Source organism: Pteropus alecto, unplaced genomic scaffold (genome assembly GCF_000325575.1).
Source record: "Pteropus alecto unplaced genomic scaffold, ASM32557v1 scaffold78, whole genome shotgun sequence".
NCBI classification, from domain to species: domain Eukaryota; kingdom Metazoa; phylum Chordata; class Mammalia; order Chiroptera; family Pteropodidae; genus Pteropus; species Pteropus alecto.
In genome coordinates this window covers 13,101,124-13,112,797 of record NW_006443124.1, presented here as the reverse complement: position 1 = coordinate 13,112,797, position 11,674 = coordinate 13,101,124, and the positions used below count along the sequence as shown (strand labels likewise).

Sequence of the window (11,674 nt, the reverse complement as noted above, 5' to 3'; positions counted from 1 at the left end):
TGCTATTTGCTACAACCTGGATGGACCTCAAGATAATCATGCTAAGTGAAATAAGCCAGACTGAAAAAGTTGAAAAATCTCATGATATCACTTATATGTGGGATATAAACCTAAAAGCAACAAATGAAAAGGACAAACAGAGACTCATGGACATGGACAATGGACTAGTGATTACCAGAGGGTAAGGGGTGGGAGAGGAGGGAAAAGGTAGACGAGGTAAAGGGGGTCAAATATAGGGAGACTGGGGAGGGTGAAGTGGGTAAAAGGGATCAAATATATGGTAGCTGAAGGAAACTGGACTTTGGGTGGTAATCACACAATAGAATATATAGATGTCAAATTATAATGTACACCCGATAATTATATAATTGTGTTAACCAATGTTACCCCAATAAACTTAAAAAAAATAAAGTTTACATGTACAAATAAAATAAAAAGTATTCTATTTTCTACATTTCAAACAAAATTTTTAAATTTTCTTGATAAAAAATATCTTTTTGTTTGCTTATTTTGGTTTGATCGATCTATCAGTAACTGATAGGCATGTGCTGAAATACCCAACTCTATTAATTTATTTATTTCTCACTTTAATTTTGTCAGTTTTTATCTTATATAATGTTGAGTTATATTACAAAGTACACGTTTATGGTTTTTCATCTGCTCGATCTGTTTTTCCTTTTCCATTTCTTAATGATTTATGCCTTAAAACACATTTTGTCTGGCATTAAAAACACTATACTGGCTAATATTGCCATAACTTTATCTTCAGCTTTTCCGATATAAATATAAATATGGACATGGATAATAGATAATTAGAAATGATTACTAGAGAAAACTATTGCTGGATTTCATATTTTTCTGTTTAAACCAATGTTACAGTTTCTTTTTATATTTTCAGCAGCAAGTTTAACAGTTTTACATTTATTTAAATTAGTGTTTTTTAAGATTTTTATTCTTCAACTTATTTTGCATTTGTGTTTCATTTTTATGCTTAACTTTTTTCTCTTTTTCTCCTTTCTACTTTTCAATGGAGAAACCAAATTTTCTCTGCAAAGTCATACATTCTTTACATGATTTTATGCATACTGGTAACTGGTCCTTTTTTTCTTGTTGAATAGTATTCCACTGGTAGATAAACTATTTCATTTACCAGTTCATCTCTTAGTAGATCTGGGATGCTAGCTGTTATGAGTGAGGCTACTCTGAACATTTGCAAATGATTGCGTGGACTCATTTTTATTCTTAATATTAATACATTGACACATTATAAAGTAATAAATGAATTTCTTACAAACTATGGCCTAGAGACTGGTTGCCTGTTTTTGTAAAGTTTTATTAGAATACAGTCACCCTCATTTGTCCACATATTCTCTTTGGCTGCCTTCAAGCTGCAATGGCAATGTTGAATAGTTACAACACAGTCCATACAGCCCACAAGCCTAAAATATATCCTATTTAGCACTGCATAGAAAAATTTGCTGACCCCTGTTGCAGAAACTCTGGAATCTGTTATATTCCTCCAAAGCATGTTTTTATTCATTTATTTATTTATTTATTTATTTATTTTTATTGTTGTTGTTGTTGTTTTCATTGGCAGTTAAGTTTGTTATATTCAGACTGAAAACTTTGTCTTACATACAGTGTACAGCAGTTCATATTTTGGATCAATTCACTCTTCCCTTATCTCTGCTTTTTGGAATGTGTATCATGTATGTATGGGTCAGGTGCCAGCTAAAGACTTAGGCTTCTCTAACAGTTTTCTTTTTGGAATATTCTCTTCAGTTTCTGGCTGCTTTGACCACCATGATTTCTGTCTTTATGAGTCTAAAAAGATGGCATATTTTTCACTGTTCTAACCGCCCAATGTCATGCCATTAAGTCAAAGCTGCAAAGGTAGTGAACTCAACTTGAGCCAATCCCTTCAGCTCCCTAAAAAATTTACCTGCCTTTGTTTGTTCTCCAGAACCACCAGAAAGTTGTTTTTGTGTTCTGTCTACAGTTTATGATTATTATCTACAGGAGGGTTGGTCTTCTGGGAACTTACTCTGCTGTTCCAAAAAGGGAATCTTTTGATCTTATATTGCTCTTTCATACTAAGGAATTCTGGATCATTTTATAAAAATATTTCAAATGGTTTCTTCCCACTATTCTTTTTTTCTCCCTTTGGGGCTTCATGAACTAGGCATTGACAGTTCTCTTTTCTCTAAATTTTCTCTTATTCCTTGGCTTTCTTTAACACTTTCCGATGTGTTCCACTGAGGAGTCCTTTGCAGCTTGTGGCTTCAGTTGTTGGTGAAGCATAGAGTGCATTTTCCTCTCCATGTCTGTTGTTTAACTTCCGCTGCTAGCAATCTCAGAATATGTGTAATCTGGGAGGTAAAAGAAGACATAAAACTATTTAACTGTTAGTGGCCAAATCTTTGCTGAAGAATAAAGTTTTGAGATACAAATGAGCTAGACTTCTAGAATTTCTCTAACTAAAATGAAGGTTTAAAATAATGGCTAAAATCCAATTCTTGTTGCTGTATATAGTCAACATTTATTTAGATTTATCTTCATTTTATTGGTCTCTTTGTTTGCCATTGCTTTTCAGTCCTTTCCTATCAGATCATATTCTTTGAAGTATATCATTTTACTGTTCCTTTTGGGCAGAGATATTGGTGGTAAACACTCAGTGTTTTTCTTGAGAGTCTTTATTTAACCTTTAGCTGTGAATAACATTTCAGCTAAGTTTAGTAGTAGATTGACAGTTATTTTTTTCCTCTTGCCACTTTGAATACATCACGTATTCGCTTCCTTATTTTGGTGCCAAGATGCCATCTTTGCCATTTTCCTAATCTTGAAAGAAAACTTTCAACATTTCATTGTTTTTTTTCTGAGGTTTGCTGTAGATTTTCATAGATGTCCATTAATTGTGAAGACATTTCCTTCTGCGGCTAGTTTGCTAAGATTTTTCTTTTTTAATGAATGTTTTAATGGACGTTGAATTGCATCACATGTTTGTATCCATAGATATAAGAATCATGTATTTTAAATTTACTTATGTTCTTGATTACATTGGCCAAATCTCCAATATTGCACTAACCTTGTATTCCGAAGGAAAACACAACTCAGTCATTATGCATTGCATTTTTTTATGCACTGCTTGCTTGGTTTAGTCTTGTATTTAGCAGGTTTAAATTCGAGTTAATAAATGAGGTAGATCACTATTTTCACTTTCTTTTAAAATCCCTGTGTGGTTTGGGTATCATAAAGTGTGTTTAGAAGTGTTCCCTCTTTTTCTCTTCTCTAGAGAGTTTATGTAAATTGAGAATCTAAGTTTCTTGAAAGGTTATTAGTTTTTGAACCAAATGTATTCTTGTGGGAAGATTTTCAACAATCAATTTTAACTATTCTATGGTTACCGAATAGTTCAGCTTTTCTGATTCTTTTTGGATTTATTTTAGCAACTTTATAGTTTTTACAAATATTTTTTTATTTTACATAAGTTTTCAAGTTTATTGGCATAAAGTTTATAATGTCTTCCTATTTCTGTTTAAACTTTCCATGGTCTGTGGTTATACCTTCCTTTTTATTCCTAATAGTGTTTATTTTTGCCTTCTCTTTTTTCTTGGTAGTTTTCATTTTTTTCAATATTTACAAAGAACTACATTTCAGTTTCTTATTATTTCCTTTGAGTCTGTTTCTATTTTTAATACCTTTCTTTCTTCCTCTCTTCCTTTCTTAATAATACTAAGGTGAACATCCTATGATGGTGAGGAGTGTTTTCGAAATATTATCCCATACCGAATTACATTTACAATCAAATGTTAAGTTATTGAAATTGTATTTTGGAAGATAATGTATGGAAGAACAAAGAATTACATGTTCAAGATTTAATAATTACTTCCATGTATATGCACTTCTGTTTTTTATTTTAACATAAATTTCAGAACATCGTAATAGAAGTATGTACTATAAAGACAGGCAAGGGTACAGGTTATCTTTGAAGATAAATTTTATAATATTTGTACATGGACAATTAATCTTCCATTTAAATTATTCAATTTAAAATATATTGTATTTTCATGTAAACATTTAAAAAGCCTACTTAAGATAAACATCCAAATTCATTTTATATGCTTCTAATGATCTTTTATTATAGAGGAATAAAAAAGGGATATTGTATTATTTTTATTAGTTTGCTATGAAATGCTGAATTGTGCATTTCTGTCCTGAATTCCTATGCAAAGCATTTTAAGTTTTAATGTATTCTTGACTGACGTATTAAGTGGTTTCAGCAATTAAGTTGAAAAAAAATCTACTCTGACCTGTATAACATATGGAAAGTGTTTGGTTCTAACAAAATACCCAACTGTGCCCTGCATTATCTTAAACAAAGGCTCAATATTACATAGCTCTAATATCACATATCTGAGATACTCCACTTCTCAAGGTAAAAACAGCCCATACCATTTCTTCAGCATTTTCTTGTTCTACTTTTGACAGGTTGGTTTGAAATTCTGAGTCTGAGTTATTTTTAAGAATGAGGCTGTGATTTACCATAAGATTCCTAGACCTGCAGAATATAAAGGGCAAAGAGATCTCCTCTGTGAGAGATTTATTCTACATGACTGTGCTTACCTTGAAAAGCTGCCAAGTTTGCTTTTATGCTCTCAGTGCCTCGAGTGGAAATCAATTAAAGTACCTGCTGTTCTGAATAGCAGATAATGGTGGAAGGTCAGAATTCAGACCACCAACAGTGTTCAACAAGCCAGTATTATTCTTAAACCATTATAGAAGATTGGCTTTTTAGTTCAATATGTTTTGGTTAACTAATGAACTTGACTGATATAATTCATGTTATCACACAACTAAGTTTTATTAAGTATAAATAAAGCAAAATTCTTCCTTGGTGGAAAATTCAGCATTTGAGCCCATGATTATAAAACATCCTTAACATCAAGGGCTTGGGAGGGTTGCAGGGTACTTTTAGGAGCTAAAATTCTGGGATTAGAGATCCTTTCATTCAAAGATAAATGTGTCCACAAAAGTGCATTAAATAATTAACCTCTCTGTTTATTTTCAAGAGTCTAAAATATTGTAGAGAAGCAATTTGATTTAGGTATTTTTAAAAATAAATTTCTGGATAAATTTTTTGTAAGTGATGTGTACAAATAAAAGCACACAAATTAAGCAAAATCATCTTAAATATATTAAGATATACTTGTAAGAAATATTTTAAAGCAGAAAAACTGTCACAGCAGGTAAAATAATGTAAATAAAATACATCACACTCTTGCATAGACTTGAATTTTTAACAGCTTACAAACATTTCAGAAATCTAAATATTTAAATAAAAAAAGAATAAGATATACTATTTTGGTGTCATGACAAATCCAGCATTAGAGTTGTACCAGACCTGTTCAAAACTTTAGTTTAAATATATCTTTCCCAAAGTCTTTAATAGATTTGGGTCATGAGTTAATTTGAACTTGGCAGTGATTTTTAGTCTGTTTTGAATACCACTGCCAGAGTGAACCTCCTAAAATAGCCTTTTTATCTTATCAACCTGCTGGTCAACTGCTAAGTAGCTTCCCTAATCCTTTCTGGCATTCAAGATCTGGCTCTTCTATCTTTAAAATCTTGTTCAGGGCTCCCCTCTGTTACATGCCCCATCTCATGACACTGGCCATCTCCCCCTTTCACAACTGTGTCTTGCACTTTGCTGACTACTTGTTCTTTATTGACTTGTTCGCTTCCACCCTCTTCTTCAAGTGTCTGGATAGGTAGTAACACCATCTTCTTCACTGTAGATTGCTCTAATCATCTTTATGTATTCCTCATGGATTTCATATTTCTATTCAATTTGTTAATAATATTCTTCAGTCTAAAAAACTTTAACCATCTTAGAGAAATAGAAAGTCCTTAAGAATATGTCAGTTGTGCCTTTTTATTTGTGTCTCTGGGCAGGCCACAACCACAGCTGGGGCTTGGGTTTCTGTCTTCCCACCTCCATTTCCTCAGAGCTTTCTTCTTCCATTGTTGCTACGTCTCTGCTGCTTTATCCCAGTGCTTTCTTAAAATTCCTTTTAACTTTTCCGTAGAAAAAGTTCATTGTGTCTTGGAGATCTAGAACTCATTCATACCAAGGTAAAATGTCTGGTAATTTACAGAAACATACCCACTGAGAGTCTCTGTATTATGTCAACAGCCAAGGCTATATAATGGAATCATGAAGTAGTAGCCATGGCATTTAAGCATAAAACAGCATAAGAAGACACTAAATTTATACACTAAAGCACATCACTTTAATTCTTTCAGCCTGGTTCATATCATGGTATAAATAATGATTTTCAGCTTACATTTTTCTGTTGTTTCTACTTAATGTTGCATAATCACATGTGTTTTATTTAAAGAAATTTAAAGATATTTAAATTTATTAAACAGATTTTCTGTTTTTATGTATCAATCTTCTCATTACTATAAATAAGTCAATACCATTTCAATCATAAGTCCAGTATTAAAAGTATCAAAACATATTTTTCTTCAAATAATTTCTGTTGTCCTATCAAAGTAGCTTTCTTGAAAATTATCAACTTACCCTAAAAAATGTGATACCTTCCCCTTATTATTATGCCCTTGTTTTCAGCATGTTATTTGCACAGGGTTATGGTGCAAGGTAGAAGGTGAGAAAGAATGCAGAACCAAACTTGATCCGCCAATGGATGGAACTGATTGTGACGCTGGTAAGGTAAGTCGTTTGTGTTGTTTGAAGTTCATTAGCATATTAAATGAAACTTAAGAAACTTGCATTTTCTCTCTTGCCAATTATATATGTGTCCATCTTAACACTAGTAGAATTATTCCAGTATATATAAAAGTTTCAGCATTTCATCTATTTTCAATTTTAACTTTTATATTTTTTTCAAATACATGGTTGTTTTGTTAATATTGATGCAATTATTTTTATTGTTGTTGGTTATGAGAATTTTGAGAGTCAGATATATATATTACCTTAACAAAAAAAAATATGTTTTTTTACTATTTGAACATAAGTGAAATAATCACAAACTTCTTGAATACTTTCAGGTATAAAATATTGTCTAAGGAGACCCACTGAGTATAATTTTTCTTGTCATTTCAAGTCTCACAAATAAAATGTTCTAATTGACATATTGGGCTTAGTACATATTTGGCTAAGTAGTTTAATGTATTTCATAAGGCTTTAGAAATTTACTAGTATATATTTCCATCAAAATAATTACTGTTGAAAAAATTTTCTTTTGAAGAATATGAAGGAGATAGATCCCACATAAATGTGTAATTAATCAAAAGTTCAATAATTGACATAATTTTTAAATGTTTATTCTATGAAGGAAAAGTGGAACGGTTATCACTTTACTCCAGATAAAAGGTCAGAAACTTTGCCTCTGAAGAACATTGAACTTTTATTGCATTTGAAAAGAAACAACACCATGACGATTATTTGGGGTGGATACTTACTGAAAAAAATCAAGTCGTGGATTGCTAGTTTAGAAACACATTGTTCTGAAAAAATGGGCAGAATTTTGTCCTAAGGAAATATTTACATATGTGCACAGATAGTCCTGTTGGTGTGTAAACATACATATACACAGAGACACACATGGTATATATTTTTAGACTCATAGAAAAGGGTTTGAAAATATAAACTCTAAACTGAAATTAGAGTTAGCTTTTGGGAAGGAAGTGGAATTGATGGATGGAAGTAAAGCAATGTGAGATGAGGGTGCATATAACTTTTTTCCAGACATTTCTGGATTGTTTGACATAAGCACATAGTTATTTATCACTTCTATGATTTCTTTAATTAAAAAAAGAAAAAATGTCCAAGTTGTTTAAGTCCAAAATACTTTTTTAAAAGACTAGAAATGTTTTGACACTAGATACAATCAATAAGAAAACAGTTTCTTAAAAAGGAACCTCTGAAATATTAGTCAGTTGTTCACATACTGTGCCAAATGTTTTTCTATGTGTTTAGATGAAGAGTCAGAATTTAGGTTTGCTTTATTTTTTAAATTATACATGAAAGTACAATAACGTGTGTTTGTTGGGCAAGACTTATGGTATTTTGCTGAGTAATTTATTGCTTGAATCATAAAAATCTGCACCAGCAATAACTTTCATTACCCCTGAAGCACAAAGCCCTAATAAACAAAGATAACCAAATATTGACCATATTTCTTCAAACATCACACAACCCATTCACCTTACTTGGTTCTTCTTTAGCATTATAAAATTTTTCTTTTTGCAATCTGTTATCTAAATTTTTTCTCTACTATTATTTTTTCCCGATATTTGTGAGAATAATTTGCATTCCCAAGGTCTCTAAAATGAACTTATTCTTTCAGCAATCAAAGCTATAATTACTTATTAAAAGTAAAATGTTTTATTTCCCTGTAATTGTGCTAATGATATTCTTTTAGTGGTTCTGTAATGCTTTGTGTATTAAATAACTAATGAACTTCTTAGTTCTTCAGGCTATGTGGGCTTCTTCACATATCCATCTGTTCCAGCTGTTGAAGGAGCCATCACGAAAATAGCTTTCAACACTCTACAGTTGAGTGCTCTAGTGCTAAAATATTTGGAAGCTTGGAACCTCGCACTAAACACTCAATATGTTGCAAACCAAGAAACAAAGCTGGGAATTTTGTTATGTGTTACACCCTAGTCATGTTAATTTAGCTGTATAACTAATTTACCTAAGAGTATATAGTTAAGTCTAAGAAGATGCCTGCAGAATTTTATGGTTCAAAATGGTTGTGAAAATAGGGATTTATCTACTATTTATACATAGCATTTTCCAAATTAAAAGCAGCCTGTTTTCTTTCTTCTTTTCTTTTTATAATACTGTCGTCTTTGTTTACATTTATATTGAACAGAGGTTAAAGAGTTGATAAATGACTTGGTAAAAAACCAAGAAATATATGTTTTTTACTTACAATATTTGCTAGGAATTGGGGGAGGAAAAAGGAAAGTACTATACTAATTTACCAGAATTTTAGACTATTCTATAGTGTTCTATGTAATATATTTTAGTTATTTACTTTCTTAGTTTGAGGTTCTTAAAGTTGCCATGATTATTCTTTATTGAAAAAATGAAGACTATAATATCCTTACAATCACAAATTTGCATGTGTAAAGAGTTCGTTGCCCTCTTTCCCCATCTCCCCTTCTCTCATCCAACAATGTATGTACAAGATTTGATTAGAAAATGATGTTTCCTTTCACATCTTCGTGGACCTCTTTTAATCAGGTGTTTTCAGGAACTTCCAATACATGTCTGCATCAAAATTTGAGAGAAGAGAAATGTAACCCATTTTTTTTTTTTAGGTCATGTACTGTCCCAGAAGTAGTCTATATTATATATTCTCTAAGCATTTTCATAAATCAACTGAATTAGTAGATATTACAAATTTGACTTTTGTAGACCATATATAATGTCTTTTTTGAGGCTAAAAAAATACAAATGAAACAAAACATGCTGCTAGAAATTTTATGAGAAACACCATTAGGATCATTTTCTATACAAATCTGATAGAATATGTTGTGTAATACTTTAGAGAATACATTTAACACTTGCCTCAGTGTTGAGGCATAGCACCCACTAGAAGACACGAAAACAGGTTCTCTATAGTTTTGTACAGAGATCTGCTTATAGGCGAGGTGACATACTTTATTATACTATGCTTTCTATACATTGCAACTGATTAGTGTATGCAAATTCGGCTTGCATATCAGTTTTCATTTCTCTTCATTTGCAAGATGTGCTCTAGTTTAAATGATGTGCAAGTCTAGATCCCTATCTTTCCCAGAATATTTTTAGTTAGCTGTGAACTCTAGTCTGATCTTTTAATGCCAGTTTGCTGCTAAATGGGCAAGGAGCTATGACATTCAGTCTGGGAAAAATAAACACTTTTCAAGTAGGCCAAAACAATTTGACCAATTGAAGTTTGACAAGTTTTACCTTGGATTTTTTTTTCCATGAATGTCTTAATATTGTTAAATCCTTAAAACCAGTTAGTTGTTTAAAAGTTTTCATAGGGTATGTTTTTCCCCACCCCCTTGAAATTTTTAGATTGACTCTTCATACACAATCTCAATTTATTCAGTGACCAACTTAGCATAGCAATACATTCTGAGTTGTTGAGGTTTATTTTTTTTAAGCCTGGATTTAAAACTTCTTGAATCTAAAAGAGGTCAAATTTAAAATTTGACATTATTAGAGAAAATCTTTGGGAACTAATTATTTTATTGCATACAAAAGCATTAACTGGGCTCAAACAAAACTACGTAGTGCAGTTTCTAAGTTCTTTCTTCTAAAAACAGCATTTAAAAACATGCTCAAAATAAATTTTTAAAGAAACATAAGTCATTAAGGGTCAGAATGAATAGAATTTTTGTTAGATTTCTGGAACCTTATTAATAACTAATATAATAATACATATAAGATATTATTATTGTTGAGTTTTATAAAATACTTAGTATGGGCTATGCATTGTGCTTAGCACTTCATTCAAACCCTGCAAAAAGTCTATTAGGTAACTATGATTATTATTCACATTTTGAAGTGGGAAAACTGAGGATCAGAGTGTTTCTGTAATTTCCTCCAAATTCCTTATAAACCAGGTTGCCTTTAGGTGCAGAAGATTGTTTAGAACTGAAAGGATCAGCTTGCTCAACCCCTGTCATTATGCAATTGTTAATCTAAATTTTCCTAATTTTTACTTATTGTTCTCAACATGCTTTTGTTTAATTAATTTTTACTTTGAACATGTTTGCCCATGACCATCACATATCTGATTTTCCAAGAATGATAATAATCTGTCTGTCCACCAAGGTCTGGCAGCCATTCCCTGGTGACCACCGAAACATCCTCTTTCATTGCTTTTGTTTAATGAAAAAATAAATATAAAAAAGAGAAGGACCACACTCCTTTCTCTTCTTTCACAGTTACCTTTTCTTTCTGAATAGATTGCCAAATAAGCTATAGAAAAATTGGAATGAAATGAGAGAATTTCATTCCAAGAGTCTAATTGCCTAAGTCTTTCAAATAAATGACTTTTAGAAGAAAATTTGCTATAATGTTAAGGCTTAAATTCAGAAAAAAGAAAGAAAAAAGCATGAAAGAAAGTGCTAAAATTAAATAATACCTATTTTTCAATTATAAAGAGAGTGCCCTGAATCACTGACATTTGAAATCAAAATTGCTAAATTTGCTAAAATGTCTGCTTTCACCTTGGTTATATATAGAAGGACATTTATGTCTTATTTCCCATTCTTATATATGACTCTGCTTTTTTTTGTTGTTGGTCTCTTTTAGATTGTTTTGTTTCTTAGAGTGTATTAGGTTTTCTTTCCTGGCCCATGCAATCTCACATTTCCTCTCCACCCTATCTCTGTCGCAGTACTGAATCCTCAGTCTGTAGTACAAATATCTGTGTGCTGTGTTCGGGACAAGACTGTACGATATGACATGAGAACTGAGAAAACAGGACCATTCTATTCCTATGGCAAAAATCACTGTGACTTATTATCAGTAGCCTTTTTCAATTCCACATGTTTGGGGCTCTCATAGACCCTAGATTTAATTGCAATTCCAGTGACTCTATAGGCCAGTGAATGATTTTCTGTTGTGCCCTGATTTGTTCAC

The 11,674-nt window shown here is 31.6% G+C and overlaps 1 protein-coding gene across 1 annotated transcript in view; it reads left to right on the top strand.

The window, feature by feature from the left end:
- ADAMTS19 (ADAM metallopeptidase with thrombospondin type 1 motif 19) overlaps positions 1–11,674 on the top strand; it is a 240,139-nt gene that overhangs the window by 155,286 nt on the left and 73,179 nt on the right. Inside the window, exon 10 of the mRNA XM_025040686.1 lies at positions 6,632–6,733. Coding sequence (XP_024896454.1) covers positions 6,632–6,733 — 102 coding nt within the window. The remainder of the gene's footprint in view (positions 1–6,631; positions 6,734–11,674) is intronic.